The 19,551-nt window shown below is 51.7% G+C and overlaps 9 protein-coding genes across 9 annotated transcripts; 5 read left to right on the top strand and 4 right to left on the bottom strand.

Annotated features, from left to right (window-relative positions):
• Positions 1 to 593: 593 nt before the first annotated feature.
• On the top strand, positions 594 to 2,973 carry NCS57_00367300 (uncharacterized protein; the record flags this gene model as incomplete). The annotated part of the gene is made up of 2 exons (XM_053053658.1): positions 594 to 2,790; positions 2,843 to 2,973. 2 exons carry the CDS (start codon positions 594 to 596, stop codon positions 2,971 to 2,973), a joined length of 2,328 nt encoding a protein of 775 aa, XP_052915818.1.
• Positions 2,974 to 3,206: 233 nt separating this feature from the next.
• NCS57_00367200 (Dolichol-phosphate mannosyltransferase subunit 3) lies at positions 3,207 to 3,699 on the bottom strand (the record flags this gene model as incomplete). Its single annotated transcript, XM_053053657.1, has 3 exons — positions 3,565 to 3,699; positions 3,424 to 3,492; positions 3,207 to 3,368 (listed from the first exon to the last, which is right to left on the bottom strand). Exons 1-3 carry the CDS (start codon positions 3,610 to 3,612, stop codon positions 3,207 to 3,209), a joined length of 279 nt encoding a protein of 92 aa, XP_052915817.1. The 5' UTR covers positions 3,613 to 3,699.
• Positions 3,700 to 4,676: 977 nt separating this feature from the next.
• NCS57_00367100 (N-acetyltransferase domain-containing protein) lies at positions 4,677 to 5,470 on the top strand (the record flags this gene model as incomplete). Its single annotated transcript, XM_053053656.1, has 2 exons — positions 4,677 to 4,998; positions 5,061 to 5,470. 2 exons carry the CDS (start codon positions 4,677 to 4,679, stop codon positions 5,468 to 5,470), a joined length of 732 nt encoding a protein of 243 aa, XP_052915816.1.
• Positions 5,471 to 6,101: 631 nt separating this feature from the next.
• On the top strand, positions 6,102 to 10,313 carry NCS57_00367000 (uncharacterized protein; the record flags this gene model as incomplete). Its single annotated transcript, XM_053053655.1, has 6 exons — positions 6,102 to 6,231; positions 6,289 to 6,842; positions 6,891 to 7,312; positions 7,372 to 8,950; positions 9,005 to 10,195; positions 10,284 to 10,313. The coding sequence occupies 6 exons, from the start codon at positions 6,102 to 6,104 to the stop codon at positions 10,311 to 10,313; spliced, it is 3,906 nt and encodes a 1,301-aa protein (XP_052915815.1).
• Positions 10,314 to 11,414: 1,101 nt separating this feature from the next.
• Positions 11,415 to 13,161, bottom strand: NCS57_00366900 (GH43-C2 domain-containing protein; the record flags this gene model as incomplete). The annotated part of the gene is made up of 2 exons (XM_053053654.1): positions 11,415 to 11,551; positions 11,613 to 13,161. 2 exons carry the CDS (start codon positions 13,159 to 13,161, stop codon positions 11,415 to 11,417), a joined length of 1,686 nt encoding a protein of 561 aa, XP_052915814.1.
• A 759-nt stretch (positions 13,162 to 13,920) lies between these two features.
• On the top strand, positions 13,921 to 14,868 carry NCS57_00366800 (uncharacterized protein; the record flags this gene model as incomplete). The annotated part of the gene is made up of 1 exon (XM_053053653.1): positions 13,921 to 14,868. The coding sequence occupies one exon, from the start codon at positions 13,921 to 13,923 to the stop codon at positions 14,866 to 14,868; it is 948 nt and encodes a 315-aa protein (XP_052915813.1).
• Positions 14,869 to 15,306: 438 nt separating this feature from the next.
• Positions 15,307 to 16,945, bottom strand: NCS57_00366700 (MFS domain-containing protein; the record flags this gene model as incomplete). Its single annotated transcript, XM_053053652.1, has 3 exons — positions 15,307 to 16,345; positions 16,398 to 16,711; positions 16,763 to 16,945. 3 exons carry the CDS (start codon positions 16,943 to 16,945, stop codon positions 15,307 to 15,309), a joined length of 1,536 nt encoding a protein of 511 aa, XP_052915812.1.
• Positions 16,946 to 17,604: 659 nt separating this feature from the next.
• Positions 17,605 to 18,702, top strand: NCS57_00366600 (uncharacterized protein; the record flags this gene model as incomplete). The annotated part of the gene is made up of 3 exons (XM_053053651.1): positions 17,605 to 17,868; positions 17,921 to 18,063; positions 18,114 to 18,702. The coding sequence occupies 3 exons, from the start codon at positions 17,605 to 17,607 to the stop codon at positions 18,700 to 18,702; spliced, it is 996 nt and encodes a 331-aa protein (XP_052915811.1).
• A 455-nt stretch (positions 18,703 to 19,157) lies between these two features.
• NCS57_00366500 (uncharacterized protein) lies at positions 19,158 to 19,423 on the bottom strand (the record flags this gene model as incomplete). The annotated part of the gene is made up of 2 exons (XM_053053650.1): positions 19,158 to 19,359; positions 19,413 to 19,423. 2 exons carry the CDS (start codon positions 19,421 to 19,423, stop codon positions 19,158 to 19,160), a joined length of 213 nt encoding a protein of 70 aa, XP_052915810.1.
• Positions 19,424 to 19,551: the final 128 nt, after the last annotated feature.

Raw genomic sequence — 19,551 nt, 5'->3', positions numbered from 1 at the left:
AGGTGTGAGATTGAAATTGGAAAGGAATGGGAAAAAAAGTTTTGGTTTGGTTTGTAATTGCGGCTCAACGGGGGGGATCGGGGGAAACTTGGTGTTGAAGTCTCGGAAGTCCGTCATTTTTGCCTCGGACGTCATCGGCCGGGGTGTGCGCAATAAAAGGACAGGGGGTGGTCGGATGCAAGATTTGGAGGGCGCTCCCGCTTCTCCGCGATTGGAGAATGTTTATGTCAGCTGTGCCTGACTATCAGCACGTGATTCACGTCACATGCTTTCGCGTTGGCTTGTGATGGACAGAGTTTGGAATTGACGGATTCACGAGACGCGGCCGGTGACTTCAATCGACGAAACAAGGCGTTTTTTTCTCCCTTTGCCACAGATAGCGGGTGAATTTTTCATTCAATCTTTGACATCTGGTTTGGGCTCAGTGAACACAGCCTACCCTTTTCGGCAGGCGGTGAAGCCCACTAGGACGCGACAGGGCCAAGTAAACAACGTCCAATGCGACAAGACCGAATATCGACAGGACCGAGGGATACTAACACGGACATGAGTATTGTTTAAGGCGCTCACGACAAAATTATCAATTTTTCGCCATGGAGGAGTCTGCGCCAAAGCGGAGGCGTACATCGCCTCGCACTTCACTCGAGATTGGAGGAACTCCGCCATCGCCTGAACCCGCGTCGCCGCGACGGAGACGCCCATCTTATGCATCACCAACAAAAGCTAGTCTTGCGCGTCATAATCCAGAAGTCTTGGAGAGGAGAAGGTCCAGATCACCACAAAAAGCGCCAAATCCGACATTACCTTCCTTGGACTTTGGAGTTGAGCAGAGTCCCTCAGAGGTTCTTGCAGCGCGCTTGGCCGGGAGTCGATTGGTGAGCGATGCGCCGACACCAACGCGTCCTAATGAAGTGACGCCAGGCTCGGGGAGGTCGCTGCGGCGTGTTGGAGGTAGTTTGGGTGCTCCCGCTCGGCGAACTCCTTCAAAGCTGAACCCGCGTCCAGTACCCGCGCCGGGGCCTGAAGACGAGGACTTTAACCCTTTCCGCGGCAAGATGCTGCGGCGGTCACCGCCTGCTGGAATACCCATGCCGGCTGATGAGCCCCCGGCTTCTATGCCTGAGCCCGAGTTGCCGTCGATTGAGGCTTCTTCACCTCCTCAGCCTCCAGTTTCAATGCCTGAGCCTGAGTTTCCATCAACAGATGGTCCTTTTTCTGAACCTGAGGCTGGGACTCCTCGCTCGCCTGAAGAGCCTCCAGCGCCAGAAGCACCAACAGAACCCGAGAGTCCGCCTCCTGATGAATCCCACTCACCGTCCGAATCTCCGCCTGGTCCTTTGCCTGAGCCTGAATCTGAGAACGACTCCCCAAGCCAATTTCTCGACCAAGCCTCTCCCTCACCTGAAGACGACTCCCCAAGTCGGGTCCTTGAGCAGGCATCTTCCTCGCCCGAGCCCATCCCAGCTTCAATGCCCCAACCTGAGCTGCCATCAATGGTTCAGCCCGATTCTCAAGAGGCAGGTCCATCCGCGTCACAGCCTGTACCAAAATTCGCACCATCAGCACGCGATGCTGCCCTGCGAAAAAGCTTTCGCAACAGTCCAATTCGATTCCGGGAGTTGTCTCAGCCCAGGGATTCGCCTTTGGCAAAACCGCCATCACGACTTCTGGACAAGCCGAGAAAGAGTTTCCAGCGAGCTGGAGCATCTACTAGAATCACAGAGCACAGGCCCCCCGTTGAGACGCATGCACCGGAAACCAGGAAGCCCAAAGCTTTCGATCCGGACTCGGCCAAAAAGGCAGAGAGGGATGCTCTTCTGAATGAGATGGAAAAGCTCAAGAAAGATTTAGAGACTGCACAAAAGGAGAATGAGCGGATTCGAGTGATGCAACAATCTGGTCGAGAGCTAGCCCCTTCGAACCAGGAAGCAGTTATCGATCTTATTCAGCGCCAACATCTTTCGGAAGCCGACAAGGACCAACCAGTGTCTCAACAACTCGTCCAGGCGGCATTAAATCCTACTGCTCTCCTGCCTTTCGGCAAAGCCATGGTTCCTACGCCTTCAGTGCCTGTCGAGGATAAGCAGGCCGAGATCAAGTCACACCACCCTGTCGTCCTGACAGCCGAAGAGGAGTTGCCTTATCTTGAACTGTTCACTCCGTTCTCAATATCATCAAACATCGCTGTCATGCCCGTGGAAGCGGATCAACCCCTCAAGCAGCTTCATTCCATCACCTTTCGATCTCGCGAGATACCTGGGGTTTTCACGGCACGGATGGACATGGTTGTTGGTGCGACTGACTTGACCATCCTGGACCTCAACATGATAGCACTTGAGCCAGCCTCGAAGCCAGAATTGGGTCCTTTTGTCGAAAAGATCTGCATCGGCGACTGCAATCGATCCATGCAACAGAACGTTGGTATCCTGTCCTGGGCTATGGGCGAATGGCTCCGTGTTGCCGTGGACAGGGCAGAGCTTTGGTGTCAACTGGAGAACAGCCTTGGCTCCAAGGATGGCGTATCAGAGTCTACGAGCCAGATGCGTGCACGCAAGTCAAGACGGAGAAAGAGCGATGAAGAGGATGAGGACTCCGGGTTTACACACGTGGAGTCGGTGAACAAGGCAGACCTTATCCGCTACATGGGCCAGCAATACTTTGACATCTCAATACCCCAGAACGACACTGAGGATTCGGGCGTGGTGGTACGGCTGGAATGGAAGACTGGGTTTGACTGGACGGGAGAGGCCGAAAGCAAGCTTGCGGTTCTGATGGGCGTTCCAGGGAAATGTGAGTGCACGCGATTATCACCTCTTGGCCTTTAACTGACATGATATGATAGGGCACCAGATGGATGAGCGAGGGTCTCTTGGAAAGATCCCCAAGCTTTTCGGTGAGCTTGTTCATGGCGGAGAGAAACCGGAAACGGCTATACGGACCATTGTGGCTTTGATTGCGGGCGAACAGTCATGATAGAGACCAATACTGTATGACATGGGATTCCACCACGAACGACTGTAGACCAAGACGAGTTCTTATTGCGCAGGTCGCACACGAGAAGACGAGAAAGATACCAGAATATTGTAATTAATTTGTATTTTGGCCACGGCGATGGCCTCGTGTGCCTACTGTATCGTACCCCCTTTTCCCTCTATCCATTAAAGAAGTCTGGAGCGCAACGCAACGCAACGCCCGCGAAAAGCAGCTTAGTCGACAGTGACGCCCATCTTTCGCAATTCGGTCTTGGCCTGGTCAATCTCAGCCATGAGCTCCTTGTGCGCCTCCGGCACGTCGTTGAAGGTGAGGATGCCCCAGCCGAGGCGGAAGAGGAGGAATGCGCCGAAGGAGACGAGGGCCCAGAAGGGGAGCTATTATGCGCGTTAGATCGGGAGAGGAGAGGGAGGTTCGAGAGTGGAAACGTACGACGGGGACGATCTGCTCCTGGATCAGAGGAGGGAGGGGGATGAGTTCGAGAAAGAGGGCGAGGTAGAGCTGTTGTGCGCCGATGGGTTAGTCAAGATGTTTTTCGTATCGAGGGGTAAAGGGGTGTTTGTTTTTGCGTACAGAGGAGACGAGGAGGGCGAGGGAGATGGTCTGCTGAGCGCGGGTCATTGTTGCGGTTTTGTCTTTGTCGAACGAGAGTGAAGAAGCGAAAGAAGGAGCGGAAGGTGGGTGGGCGACGATAATGCGATGATGTCGATTATCCAAATCTTGAGGAGACGTGTAAGTTGTCAGGGGTTTGGCGCGTTGGGTGGGAAATTTCTGATGACTAAGGTGGGGTGGGTTAGGTAAGCAGTTGCGGGCTTGTGTCGAGTTCACGATGGCTTCATTCCACACAGGTCAACTACACTACGATGCAGATGGATACGTGTTTCCTTAATGTGTCGTTTCAAAGCATGTTGAACTATTGATTATTTCTCACTGGAGCCCCGTGCAGCGCTTCAAAAGTTGGTGCTGGACAAAATTCCCCAAGCGGGAGTCACGTGACTGATGTTCTGCTTTCACCCGGCGTGTCTTCGATTCACCCCCAAGCTTCTGTTAACTGATTTTTCGCAGAACTTGGGAAGGCATGCACATGATTTAAACCTCGTATCTACGTAGCTATATTAATGATAATGTAGTGAGAAGTATTGCTTGGTCCGAGATTGACAGCTTGTTCAAATTACTGTTAGATATCAAGCCTCGAACTCATCGTGTGCCCAGGGGAAACAAAGTTGATTGGGAATGTTCACAGGCTGATGCCCACTCGGGAGTTGTCATAGCTATCTATTGGCGGTTTCGATGACTCCAGCTTGACTTGCGTGTGTTTAATTGGCAACGCCAAGCACCAGGGTCCTGACCTTGTGTTAACCCCGGACTGCAAAGCAGTTTGTGGCCAACAATGTGTGGATTATCTGCGCCCCAGGATGGCGAGGAAATGACAATCTCAGTTAAACCTAATCCACAACTGCCAGGATTATACGAGCAGTGGTGATAAATGAATTAGGCAATAGGGAAGAGATGTGACTCAGCTTTGAAAAACAAGTCAATGTACTCGTTTAATTAGCTTACCACTTCTGTCAGTGACTCAGAGACCTGAGAAACTGCCCCTATACCTGGGTTAGAAATAGGTACTTAAGAACTATCCGGTCCTCTTTAGCTCAATTTATGGCCACAACTTTGGTAACTCCTCATCAATGCTCATTCGCACCGCTACAAAAGAAGATATACCCGCCGCCGGGGCCGTTGCAGCAGCGGCGTACATCGATGATGAGCAGGATGCCTTCATGTTCCCTGGCCGTGTGAAGCACCCTCAGCGATATCTCAAAACGAAAGAGAGCATTGTTCGCCATGGCATGAATGACCCGACCGCAGCGGTAATTGTTGCTGTACTCGAAGAGGGAGATGAAGGCTGGAGTGGAAAGCCTGACATTGTTGGCTTTTGCATCTGGTTTCGCGAAGATGGCGAGGAGGAGGGTGGAAAGGCTAAGGATATTGAGAAGAAGGCTTTACTATTGAGTGAGTCCTAGTACTGTTTTCTGACACTACTACTTCTGAACATGACTGATGCAGCGGATCAGGGATAAAAACTTTCATCTTTGGCTCTGAAGTTTTTCAGTACGCATCCGACCTGATAGATCCACTGGTATCAGCTCAGAATGCATCCATCATGGCTCGCACATGCCGACTCCCCTCCTCCAATCATTATTTTTGCCCCAAAATCGACAACTTGCCTCAGTACGGCATCATGGATATTGCTGTGCACCCGGGATTTCAGGGTCACGGCATCGCGAGGAGGCTCGTTGAGTGGGGTATTAACAAGGCAAAGGAGGAGGCTATCCCCATCGAGCTCTCTGCGACGCCTGCGGGATCGGGATTATATGCCAAGCTGGGGTTTAAAAAAGTTGGCGTTTGGAGATGGAGGCCGGGTATGGAAGGGAGTGATGGCAAGGGTGGATGGGATATAATGAGGTGGCAGCCAGAACAGTGACATGTTTCAATACTGGATAGTTGGTTGTTAGATTCTTCTGGCCACTGTGAAATGGTTTAAAATCAAAGCTGACGAGCAGAAGGACTAATACTACGCCTCTTTCTCTGGGTGTGCTTGTATGATAAGCCAGCCTCAAGCAGTCTTGCTGGGTTCATCATTGCCGGGCTATTTTTGTCACATTCCGTGATTCCACGAGAACGCACACAGAATCGTGACCGAAAAAAGAAAACAAAGTCCCACTCTTTCGTGACTATAAGGCTTGAACTTGCGCGAGTGTTAAATCAACCGCCTGTCTGCCCTGTTCGCCACTCTTGCACACTGAGGCGCTGCTTTCACCGCCGGGCGGACAGCCTCTGGAAGCGCACCCCTGCGAGAAGGCAACCGGGAGGCAGGTAAGCGCCTGTTTTCTCCGCAGAAGCTGAATATGTGCTGTAGCTGGCTCAGCCACCACGACGCAGTGGGGGGCACACAGCCGAAGAAAAGGCGCCATGCCATTGGGAAATGCCTTGGGAGCTGGATGAGTCCATTTGGCTTGGGCGCGAGACAGGGATATCTGCAAGACTGTCGAGGCTGTCTCGTAGCTGGACCGTCGGCAGGCTGACTTGGATCCTACACCTCCACGACGACCATCATGTCCGACGACGAACTCGCTGGCAAGTCATGGCACTGCTTCGCTGGATGTCGCTCGCGGAGTCCAAAAACGTCAAAGCTAAGATGGGGAGACTCCAAGATTGTCAATGGGCCTGTTTTCTCATCGCAGAGTAGGTGAACAAGTATCTATGAATGCTTCGCGACGGTCTAACAAAATTGAACTGCAGTGACGCCTCGGCCTTTGCGCACGAGTCAACATTCGGTCAGGCCATCAGTTCCTTCCCAAGCGTCTTCCAGTGCTCGCGACCCTGCACCTTCCTTCACCAATGCTCACATCCCCTCAACCTCGACGTTGCCATCATCCGTCATTGCCAAAGCTGCCTCACCAATACCAACACCAACACCAACACCAATTGACCGGCGACAGAGCGAACAACGTACCGCACTGAAAGACGCTGATGCCATCTTTCAGGAGCTTTGGGATGCTGCACTTGAAAAGGCTCGACAGTCCGAGGAGGACAAGCATGTGTCTGAGATGATTGACGCATTCACAACCAAGGCCATCGGAGATGAATCTCTGGGAGCTCGAGAATTAGCCACGGTCATCAAGGACGAAATGGAGCGCGAAATCACCAGTCAATCCCATGACAGCAGCACGTCCCGTTTTGTCAAGCAGGTTGTTTCGACCCTTACCAAGTTTGCAGTCCTCGGCGACGTCGCCGTCAGTGTCGACCCTACTCACGCCGCTCTCCCGTGGGCTGCGGTGCGGCTTGTTCTCATGGTACGTATTCCATGTGCTCGCAGTAGAGTATCTCTAAAATCTACCTAGACAGTCACCGCAGGAAGCGAGTTGAGGGAGAAGCTTCTCGGAGGTCTCACCAGAGTCACCTCGCTGTTCCTCCAGTGCAGCATGTACCAGCGAATCTACATGAATCCTAATTTGGACACGGTGGCTACTCTTCCCGAGGATATTCTCGACCATCTCAAGACAGCAATCGTTGAGGCCTATTCCAGCTCGTTACGATTCCTCGGCTTTTCCGTTTATCAACGACGACAAAATGGAAGATTTGTCAAAGCGCCGTTTCAGCTTGGAGACGCGGCAAACTACTTGGGAGATATGGATCAGACTGGGGGACAGCTCAACCAAGCTGGTGATATATGCGAGAAGTGTTACAGCTTTCAGGACCGAACAGCGGCCCAAGATGTCCTACAGCTTGTCAGCGACCTTCGCAAGACGTTACAAGAGCCTCCGTAAGTTTTCAGATGCCTTCCGCTCACACAATGACTGCGATTCTGACGCCACATTCTAGCAAGGTCGTCTACCACATGTACCAGGAGGACCTCTTATCCAAACTCTCCACAGCAGGCGCTGCTTTTGACCATTTCGACAACCAGGCGGATGTTGCTTGTCACCCCAACACTCGAGTTGAGCTTCTCAAGACGATATATGAATGGACTCATAACACCCAGGGCCCCAGAGTTTTCTGGCTGCAAGGCTTAGCTGGCACCGGCAAGTCGACCATCTCCCATACCGTGGCTCGAGACTTGAGAGGGGATGCACTTGGTGCCAGCTTCTTCTTCAAGAGGGGTGATGGTGAGCGCGATAATGCTAGACATCTGTTCACCACAATCGCATACCAGCTTGCTCGTAAGCTGCCCTCGTTGTGCAAGCATATCTGCGATGCAATCGAGAACGAACCTCGGATGGTTGAGGGATATCTGAGTGTTCAATTCCAAGGGCTTGTCCTCGGCCCTCTAAAAAAGCTTCAAGACCAAGGGTTTACGAGAACGCTACTGGTTGTGATCGACGCACTCGACGAGTGTGAGCAAGAGACACACCGAGAGACAATCATTGATCTTTTGACAAGAAGCCAGCTAAGGAATCTCAAGGTATTCGTGACGAGCAGGCCCGAATTCGACATTCGAAAACGATTCAGCTGTGCCAATGGAACCTATCGCGATCTGGTGCTTCATCGTGTGGACGAACACATTGTCGAGCACGACATACGCGTGGTGTTGGAATATCACATGTTCAAGTTCAGACGCGAGTACAATCAGGTCAGCAGTAAGGACTCCCATCTAACTGACGACTGGCCTGGAAGTGAGAGGCTTGAAAAACTCGTTAGGATGTGTGCTCCATTGTTCATCTCCGTCGCAACATTTCTCCGGCTACTTCGACTTTGGCCAGAGGGGCCAGATACTATCGTCAACTTTTTCCTCGAAAACCCGGCAACGTCAACATCAGAGTACGGAAAGCTCTACTACCCCGTATTGAGCCGAATGATGGAACTTGTTCCCTGTTTCTATCGAGACAGGTTCAGAGTCACCTTTAAGCAAGTAATAGGGTCCATCATCCTTCTTTCAAACCCGCTGGGAGCCTTGCCCCTGTCACGCCTGTTGAAAATCTCGGTACAGGAAGTTGATGGTCAGCTCCGTTATCTCCGCTCAGTTCTTGATTTGCCGGATGACAGTTCCCCCATGAGTCCCATAAGGCTATTTCATTTATCCTTCAAAGATTTCCTGGTCCATGAGTCCGACGCCGGCGAGTTTCAAATTGAAGAGGCCAAAACCCATCAGAGACTTGCCGCTCAGTGCCTTGATGTCCTGTCAGGGGCACTAAAGACAAACATTTGTGACCTCAAACATCCTGGAATTCTACGCTTTAGTGTTGATCAGGACACAATCTCGGCATATTTCCCACCAGAAGCACAATACGCATCCATCGCTTGGGTCTTCCATGTGAGTGCGAGCGAACACATGATCAAAGACGGAAGTCCAGTCCACCAGTTCATGCTGAAATACTTCCTCAATTGGCTGGAGTCTTTGGGTCTCATGGGTAAAACCTCTGAGGCTTCCAGATTGATTGATGACCTACAGCGGGTCACCGATGTAAGTCACCTTGTCAGTCAATTTTTTCGGCCACTAAGCTAAGACATACCTCAGACCTCAGACAGTGTTGACATGTCTAAATTCCTTCATGATGCCAAGCGCTTTGTATTTTCTTTCGGACGCATGGCTAATTTGGCACCCTTACAACTATACTCGTCAGCCCTCATCTTTGCTCCAAAAGCGAGCCTGGTCCGACAAACATTTGAGGCACAAATCCCTGAGTGGATAGCACAGTTGCCTCTGGTGGAATGCGACTGGAGTGCATGCTTGTATGAAGTCATTGTTGGTCTTGTCCGCAGAGGCTGCGTCATGTTCTTGCCTAACGGCCGAGTTGCGGTCACATCGGGGCAGGGGGTCAACATCCTGGACCCAGAAAGCCGCACTTCCATCCATACATCCTCTGATCACAACGGAGACGTGGACGCATTGGCCCTTTTGCAGGATGGGAAACTCGCTTCCGCCTCATGCGATGGGACTGTTAAAACCTGGGACCCCAAGAATGGCGAGTGTTGGGAAACATACATTGTGCCCAACGCTGAGCAGATCAGTTGTCTGGCTTTTTCGGCTGATGGTCGTCACCTCTCCTTGGTGACAAAGACACAAAAGTGCAACCTTATCGAAACATATACGGGCAAATTGGTGCAGAATTTCGATTTCGGAGAGTCCAGGAAGGGTCGAGATACTGGTTCTGCGATAAGGACCGAACAGTTTTCCCGAGACGGAAGATGGCTCGCGTTGAGTAGGACTGAAAGGATCAAACTATTCGACTGGGAGTTGGTCAAGGATACGAATCCGCGATATCTGACAAGCCCTCAACGTGCCATCTCAAGAATGGAGTTCTCGGCGGATGGCAAATTGCTATACTCGGCCTCGTACGGCAACACGGTTGTTATGTGGGAAACCGCGACAGGCCAATGCCTACGCACGCTCCAATTTCCTTGCACAGCTATGACGGCACTGGCCTGTTCAAAGGATCGAGTGGCAGTGGGCTCAAAACGTGGCAACATTGCTGTACTGGGTCTCGAAGAGGGCGCGAAACCCCAAAGCTTGGCTAGCCACGTCACAGCCGTTGAATCCCTTGCCTTCTCCCCAAATGGAAAACTACTTGCCTCATATGCAACCGGAAATTCAGCCAAGATCTGGGATCTGACCGTCAAGACGTCTGAAACAGGTGAAGGCCATAGCGAGCCTATTAGGGAGATTGCCTTTGCATCCAACGTCAAGCTTGTCGTGGCATCGGACCTCGTGCGCAAGATAACAATCTGGGACGTGTTGCATGGCACTCTCAAAAGTCAGCTGACTTTTAATGGCCTGACTGCAATGGCCACAACAGAACAGGCGCCACTACTGGGAGTGGGTTTGACGAGAGAGGTCCAGATCATCAACCTAGACTCGATGTCCACGACGCACACGCTACCGACAATCCTTAGCCCGGTCCGATCTTTGTCGTTTACTCCAAATGGAGGACGACTCGCAGTGGCTTCAGCATCCCTTGGGGGGGTTGAAGTACGATCCGCGGTTCAAATATGGGACATGAATCACCTAGATGCAGGACATGTCAAAACAATACCAATCGATGACACAAAGGAAGTAAGTGCCGTCGCTTTGTCACCAGACGGCGAGCGAGTTCTGTTTGTTAAGAAAAGAACTCACATCGTTGTTGCAAACCAAGTGACCGACGACTGCTGGACAGGAGATTTCCACAACATTTATACAGTCGGTTTCTCACCCGATGGACGATATATCATCGCCGGACAGACAAATTGGGCCGGCAAGATGTGGGATAGCGCGACCGGGCAGTGTTTATGGGAATGCCCTCCTCAGACCTACCATATCTTGCTCACCCGCAAATTTCAAGCAAGTTTCTTAATGGAAGTCGCCTTGCGCGACTCGGCTCTATTGTCACCAAGGGGCGAAGCCTGCATGAAGAGGTATTATCTGGACTGCGGTGGGTCCTGGATTGTAGGAGACGACAAGAACATACTCTTGCTGCCTTGGAGATGGCGGGCATCTTGCGCGGCGACGACGGGTTCTATGATTGCCGTTGGGTCTAGGATAGGGAGAGTGATTATTATTGGACTGGAACAGTATTGAAAAATGGGAATAATAGTAATATACGAGGCATTGAGATATCCTTGGACCCTGATATTTGCCGCCGCCTAACACGCCAGATGAGGAACCTCGAAATGCAGTGGCTCATTCACGACGAGACGATTAGGATTGGCAGAACTAGCGGGAGCACAATGGGCGAGAAAGCTGTGCACCTTGGCATGATGTTTATTGGGCGAGCAACGTGTGAGAGCATTGCATGGTCGGTCCCGTGAGCATCTTGCTTGACGAAGACAAAAAGAATTGGACCAGTTTTGCTCTTGTCGGTCGGTCTTCTGGCTCAGCTATCCCATCAAGGACCGGGCTTCAACTATATAAAAAAAACACAATATTTGCTCTTGTCTAACTTCCATCTCTACCCATCCCTAGAAGGACGGATCACTTCTGTGCTGCTAATCATTTGTCCCAGATTTTCATACATCCAGCAGCTCACATGCACCTCACTCTTGTCCAAGCCACCATTAGTCGTGGCATATACTCCCAGAAGCGAGCCTGTTGCAAATTCATATTAGCATCGGTCAACTCACAGCGAGAAGAGTAGGAATGTACTAACCTCCCCATCGCCCCGCGCCTCCGCTCGTGGTGGAAGTCGGGGCGGTTCTGGACATGTAGAAGCCTCGATCCTGGCTGTTTTCGTCCAAGATTATCACTGAAAAGGCGTATTCGAGCGCGTTCTCTGTCTTGATGCTGAGTTTGATTCGACCAGACGAGCTATCTGGAATAGGAGTCAAGTCGTCGTCGGAGCATGATCCGGTCTGGCGGAACCGAAGATGAGGGCGCAGCACAGAGTGTTCGCTTCTCGCCCAGGTGACACCAATGCTTGCGTGTTGTAGCTCCGTGAGGAACACGGTCACGCCCACTTCTTCGTTCTCGTAGAGAATAAGCGGTGACTGGAGCTCGATGCTGAAGTTGAATAGGGTTGATGTTTGTCGACGGCCTACAAACGTCAAGCCTTGGCCGTCCTTGAATTTTCCTGCCAAGGATTGCTGAGAGGATACAAGGCGAAGGCTTTTGACGTGACCAGGTGGTGAGATTGTGACGGATCCTTCAGGGGGAAATCGCCAGTGGACAAAGTGCAATGGGAGGTTCGAGCCTACGGAAAAGTCCAGCTCGTCTCCCTCGTCGACTAATTGCCTGAACCCAATAATTCCAGGATCGCTCTTGGGTAGGTACAAAGTATTCATTCGTCCTCTTACTGGCTCCGGTCGAGGCCAGTCATTCTCTGCCCAGGACACAGGGAACAAGACCGTCTCTCGGCCCATGGGGTAATTCACATACTCAGGTCCCGAACGTGTTGCCAATGCCACCCCCCACCAGTTCCCATCTCCGTCCCGAAAAAAGTCGGCATGGCCAATCGTCTGGAAGTACTCGCTCGTGTTGCGGTTCGTGAGTATGGGGTTGTCTGCAAAACCCTCAAACGGTCCACTCGGGCTTCGCGATCGAGCGATGGTGACGCAGTGAGGCAGGTCTGTACCGCCCTCGGCGATGAGAAGATAATACCAGCCGTCTTTCTTGTACAGGTGCGGACCTTCTGGCGCTATCCCTCCAGTACCTTTCCAGAGGGTCTTTTCAGGTCCTGTTGCTCCGGTGCCGAGGTCTATTTCGAACTGGACGATTTCTTGACGAAATGATGCCGCTTGGACGAGAACCCGGCCATCATCGTCCCAGAAGATATCAGGGTCGAGGATTAACTGAGGCTGTCGAAAAACGAGGGGATCAGTCCAAGAATCTGGGTCGAATGGGTCTGACGAGGAAAAGACAAGGCCAAAAGAAGCTTCAGCATCTCCGATTGTGACGTATTCGACAATCACATAGAACCTCTTGTCATGGTAGCGTATGGTGGGAGCGAATATGCCGTTGTCCTGTGCCTCGTGGAGACCAAGCTCAGGAACCTGTCGACGGCGGTTCAGGATGTTGCAACCGAGCTTCCAATTGACAAGGTCCTTGCTTGAGTATAGAGGAAGGCCAGGGAATATCATGAAGGATGAAGTCACGCAAAAGAAGGTGTTGTCCCACTCTGGGACAAAAATGCAGCTGGGGTCTGGATTCCAACCCGGGAGGATTGGGTTGGTGAAACCCCGAGGTGGTGAATGCTGGTCCATGGCGTTACTCGTAGATAGATGTTTCGACGGATCAAATAAAACGTAAGTTTCAAGAAGATTAAACACGCTTCTGTCTGTTTTAAATAGTAGTCGCTCTGTTAGCCCAGGCTGTTAAGCTCGGGAGAGCTAGGGCCGAGCTGGATACGTAAAATCGTATAGGAGGGTATATTACTCGCTGCAGACAAGCCTGACTTGTAATAGAATCGATTGATTGAACCATTGTTTGAACGAAAATCTACGCTAAGTAATTCCAGCCGTTAGATACTGCGTCAAAAAAGACACAGGGGGCTCCCCAAACCTGTTTGTTCAACTGGCGGCATCCCGTTCGTCTACACATCCAGTTCTGTGTAGTGGCCCATTAAGTTGAATGTTCCTGCACAACTATGCATATATATTTACGCTTTGCATATTAGCCGAAGAAGATTCTCGCTAAATTGATCCAAAGAGGATACAAGCCATATCCTTCTGTGACTGTCAAAACCAAATCCATGATGCCCGCTTACTCTAGTCTCCCACATTCGGCTCGCAACCTCGGCGTTGGTGCCCAGAATAACACCCCTGCCTGAACTGGTTTGGCTGGGGTCTGGATTGGAGGAAAACTGGTCAGCTTGACAGATCCGGTCATACCAAGCGACGACTAACTATTCGTGTCATAAAGGCTAAGCGGTGATATTAGGCAAATAAATTTAGTCGCTCCCCTCATGGTCTGGACATTACTAGACTTGTTCTCATCTTTTATGGCCTTGCATATTTACAAAAATGCCGTCTATTGGAACTCTACTACAGCTTGTCGGCTTGACCAGCGTCGTCTTGACCACTTATCGAATTCTTAGCAATGTCTCGCTCTGGCTTCCTTTCAACACGAGCCTCAACCGCTACAATCGAGACCCGCGTGCTTGGGCCCTGGTCACAGGCGCATCTGCTGGAATAGGACGAGGACTCACCGAGGAGCTTGCTGCAAAGGGTTTCAACGTCATCCTGCTAGGGCACGAATGCGATGAGCTTCAAGAAACACGCGATAGCATCATTGCGAAATTCCCGGACACCCAGGCCAGGATATTGGTTGTTGATGCGGCGCAGGCTTCACCTGCTGAGATTGAGACAGCGCTGGTTTCCGTTTCGGACCTTCAAATCACCATCCTTGTCAACAATGTTGGGGGCATGCAAATGATTGGAGCACCAAGGTTTCGGAGACTGGATCAGTACTCGGCTGAGGATCTGGACGGCGTCGTATTCCTGAGTGCTCGATTCATGGCTCACGTCACGCGCCTTTTGATCCCGCTTCTGGCAAAGAACGGCCCGTCCCTGATCATCAACGTCAGCTCCGGTGCTAGGATGGGCATGCCCGGTGTTGCTGCTTACTCTGCTACGAAGGGATTCGTAACCTCCCTCAGCAACGCCGTGGCCAGGGAGATGAAAGTAGATGGACTCCCAGTCGACGTGCTAGGTATTGTACCCGGTGATGTCGAGTCACAGTCGAACAATGTTGGCCTGCAGCCTGGCTCTCCTAGTTCGAGACAGTTTGCCAAGGCGGTGATGGATCAAGCCGGACGGGCTGCTTCCAGAGGACTTCTCGAGATTTGCCCATGGCCTATCCACGCAATTCAGATTGCCTTTTTCAACTCCTTGCCCTTGTGGTTGTCGCAGAAGTTGATGTTTGACGTATTTGAGAAGAAGAGGGCTGAAGATGGGTTGAAGAAGGATTGAAGGAGTGAGCAGGCTTTTGGCACGCCCACTTGGCCATCTGACGCAGGTTCATGGGTTTGGCCTTGTTCTAAGGATGATGTAAACGGTTCAAAGGAAAATCTTAAGCCCCGTGCTTTACATCGAGCTTTTTTTAGGTTTTTCAATAGCTATAAAAGAGAATAGATACATGATAAGACCTTTCGATTAGCGGCACCTGTTGTTCAAAAGCGCGGCTAGTACTCTGAGCTCCTGTTGCAAAAGGAGTTATATGCCCACGTTTGACATTCAAGGCTGGGGTAATGTACATTACGTAAAGACAGCCACTGAACATGTTGATAGTTGACATCATCGCTAGAAGGAGTAGAGACTATACGATGGCAGATCATTTAGATGGATGGTTATTAGACTACAGGAATGCGCTTTCAAGCTCAAGGTGCCAATCTAGTGGGTTTTACCATCTCAAACTCGGGCAGTCCTCTCCGCGGGCTCCTTCTGGTCCTCACCACTGGAAACAATCTCCTCAACAGCCCTATCCTTACCAGCTTCTCTATCCAAACCCCAGTCCTCAATCTCAGGGTACTTTCGCACATAGAACCACATTCCCATGATGGCGACAATGCTTCCAACGCTGAAAGCCGTGGCCAGGGGGAAGCCGATGGGATATTTAGGGGCGTCAGCGACTCTCCAGGCACGGAGCGGAATCGTGGCGTGGCCAACATAGACGAGCGTGACGGCCATGGCGACGAGGATGGACCGGACTTCGGGCTCCTTGCGGAGGATCTCTGCGAGCCAGGCAATGAGCGCATAGCCCCAGGCCGCCGTTGCAAAGGTCAAGAAGTAAAAGCCCATAATGGTCTGCCAGGAGCTGGGCCAACCTGACAAGACCGAAGTTGCAATGAGTTGAAGAGTCGCAGCGCCGATACTGACCTGCCATCGCCAAGCCTTCCAATCACTCAGGGCATTGAGGCCGATATTGCAGACGATGCTGATGGCGTATCCGCCCAAGGGAATCAGGTTGACCGTGTAAACCGAGTATCGTGGGGTTCCGTCCGCCTTGGTGAGGCCCTTGAGGAAGAGCAGGAAATATGCGTTGGCGCGCTGACTCCAGGCAAACTGAAGATACGCGGCAAGGAAGAGATAAGAAAGTGGGCTCTTGACAAGCAGCTTCAACTTTTGAACCAATGTCTTGAATGGGATCAGCTTGGACGTCTTTGTTCCACTATCGCTCATCCGCTGTCGAGACAGCTCCCTCTCTTCTTCAGTCAGGTACAGCGCTCGGGTGATGGCTGGCGAGTCGGGGATGATGACGAGACCGACGAGGCCCCAGAAGATGGTCATGGCTCCGGAGACGATGAAGAGCCACTGCCAGCCTGCAAGGCCGAGGTGGCCGTTGAGGTTCTTGTACAGAGCTGCTTGAACGATGCCGAGAAACATGTTTCCAGCGACGCCGCTGACACCAAAGATTGCCAAGCGCTTGCCAAGCTCCTCGGGGCGATACCTATATCATGTTAGAAATAACCAATCAAAATTTCTTTGGATGTTGCAAGTACCAGTTGAAAATCAAGTTTACGATGCCAGGCCAAGACGTCGACTCAAACACGCCGAGGAAGAAGCGCAGCGCAAAGATGGTCTTTGCGTTGCCGGCCTTATACGTGAAGAGGGTGAACAAGCCCCAGATGATCTCACACACGGGGAGGAAGAGCGAGGGGCGGACGCGGGTCTGGATCAGCTGAGAGGGCACGATGAAGATGGCGTAGCCGATGGAGAAGTAGGTGGTGAACTCGACGAGCTCGTTGCCGAAGAGGGAGAGGTCTTCTTTCATGCCCGAGACGTAGGCTGCGGTTGTGGCAGATTGATCCATGTCCTGAGATGTGTTGGTTTAGAGATTGAGATGGGGGTGAATGTGGTCTGTTACCTTGAATAGTCCGGCAATGAATGCCCATACAAGGAGGAGAACATCGAGCTTCAGGACCAGCACATGAGAAGGATCCTTAAAGTAAGGATGCACCTTGGCGAGCCATGATGTCGACTCGACAAAGGCGACAGCTGGTCGCTCATCAGACGTCGAGTCATTCTTGAGACTAGGAGTCGGCGACATATTGGGCAAACACTCAGGACAGTAACCGTGATTTGGACGGATCAACAACAAGAGCAGGCACAAGGTGAAAAGCCCGTATTTAAGTTCACGGACGATATAAATGTTTTTACATGGCGCCTTATTTGTCTGGACAAGGGGAGTAAAAGCTTGTAGGCATGGTCTCGCTAATTCCCCCAGCTAATCGCTTCCTATGTCGAAGCTATTATGACGAGATCAGTCTTGACGATTCCGCAACGGGGCAGAAATGACTGTAGTCGACCGATTCAGCAGCAGATTTGTCCCACGGTCGCTGTCTCTCGCAGGGTCCAAACTCCCGCCTTTCAAAGCAGAAGCGATCCACATGAGACTCCAAGCGTTGAATCACAAGCAATTCCATTGGACGGCTCCAAGGGGCGGTTGCATGCTTCCGATGGAGAGTCGATGTCGTCTTCAACCCTTGAAATGATGATAGATTTTACCCCGTCTAGCGCTGCGTAGGACGTCTTGGCGGCCGATGACGACAGCCAGCGTTTCCGTTCTGGTATAGGTCGACGGTTGCTGGATCCGACGGCGGAGATAAGCGACCAGTTTAACAAGAGGGCACATTCGCATTAAACAGCATACGATTCTCAGCACAGATCTCCAGTCAACAGTCTGATCAAACACAGTATCTATTCATCATGTCTGAACCTCTCTACCCTGCCTACCTCCCCACCAGGTCCGACGGCTACGTCGCCCCTCTGGCCGTACCCTTGTTCGACGGCGACGAGCCGGGGCTCCGCGCAGATCCCGCTAAGCCCTCTCTTCTGAAGGCCGGCGCTACTGTCACCGACATTACCCCCCGCATTGGCACTGAGATCCGGGGTGTGCAGATTAGCAAGCTTAGCAGCGAGGGTCTCGATGAGATTGCTCTCCTGGCGGCTGAGAGAGGTGTTGTTGTTTTTGTGAGAAAATACATTGCTCCTGCGCTTGCACGCGAGCTAACAATGTGATTAGAGAGACCAAGATTTTGCCGATGTTGGGTTTGACCGACAGCGAGAGATTGTGAAGCATTATGGCCCTCTTCATCTGCATCCCACCATGGGATATCCCAAGGGCACCGGTCCCGAGTTTCACGTCGTCTATGCCGACGAAAAGTCGTGAGTTTATCATGAACACATATCTACATTCGACATCTAACAGACTCCAGCGGCAACTTGAGAAGCCTCCTTGGTCCTCGCACAACCTACGACCTCTGGCACATTGACCAGACCTTTACCCCCAACGTCCCCTCAACCACCTTCTTTTGGGTTTTGGAGATTCCCAAGTCTGGCGGCGGTGACACTGCTTTTACCTCTCTCACACACGCCTACGAAGCTCTCTCGCCCGCCTTCAGGGAGACCCTTCTAGCCCTGAAACTCCAGCACACTTCCGCCTCTGAAGGCGAAGTCAGAAGAGTCGGCACCGAGCGTGCCCTCGCAGAAGCCATCAACACGACTCACCCCCTCGTGATCAAGCATCCCGTAACCGGCAAGCCCGCACTCTTCGTCAATCCCACCATCGCCCGTCAGGTCGAGGGTTTCCTACCCGAGGAGTCACAGCACCTGTTGTCGTTCCTGCACAACCACATCCGCAGTCTAGACTTTAGCTGCCGCGTAAAGTGGGAGAAGGGGACGGTTGTTATCTGGGATCAGAGGTCGGCGGGACACTCTGCTGTGCCGGATTTCCAGGATAGTGAGAGGAGGCATATGGTGAGGATGATTCCTTACGGATCCAAGCCTGAGCCCGTGTCCAAGTAAATTCTGTGTTAGATACCATGAAGTATGATGTAAAAGCTTAGATGAATAGCCTGGATCCAAAATCTTGCTCTGGGTTGCATGTTCAGTCGCGTGAATTAGGATATCTGTACTTTTTGATATCCATTCAAACGATAGCCACGACGAGCCTCACATCATAGACATCACTAAAGCACTTACACTGACAAACAAACTTAAGCCATGTTTTTAGTTGCCGCCTCGTGGCTGACCCCTGCCCAGGGCGTGTCTCATCAGGCGCAGAGCCAAGGCCAGAGGCGTATGGTTATTGGACTCCCGGGCGTCCCGACAAAGGGGCACCTAATGCAGGTAAGAAACGACCGGTCAAATTGCGGAACCTATTTTGCTAGACTAATGTACAGTTGCATATTCCATATTCCACCCCTCCAGTTTTCACTAGTATTCTACTCGTACAACCCACCTACTCAAGTTCAAGCTCCCTAGCCCATTCTGTTGGCAGTGGTCCAGCGATAGGCCGGATCCACGACATGCTTCTCAACCTCAGTGACGGGCATATCACCGAGCGTAGAGCCGCTGGCTGTTGAGTCGACGGATCGACGTTGCTCGTTTCGATGGCCCATGACTTGCTTGTATCGCCTGGAGGCAGGGGAGAGGGCGCTGAGAGAAAAGCGGCGCTTAGAGCTATCGGTGTATGTTAGTAGAAGATTGAGGTGCCTGTGTGGGGTTGGTCTTACTTGGGAGCCATGTTGAGTTCTAGACAAGTAAAAAGTTTATAAGGGTGTGCTTGTGCTCAAGATGAGGCAGATGTAGTTGTTGAGTTTTGTGAGGTTGATTGTAAGTAGTGGTTTTGAATTGTCAACCTCCTGATCTACG

Source organism: Fusarium keratoplasticum, chromosome 3 (assembly GCF_025433545.1).
Source record: "Fusarium keratoplasticum isolate Fu6.1 chromosome 3, whole genome shotgun sequence".
Taxonomy (NCBI): domain Eukaryota; kingdom Fungi; phylum Ascomycota; class Sordariomycetes; order Hypocreales; family Nectriaceae; genus Fusarium; species Fusarium keratoplasticum.
This window is presented reverse-complemented; position numbering and strand designations above follow the sequence as displayed.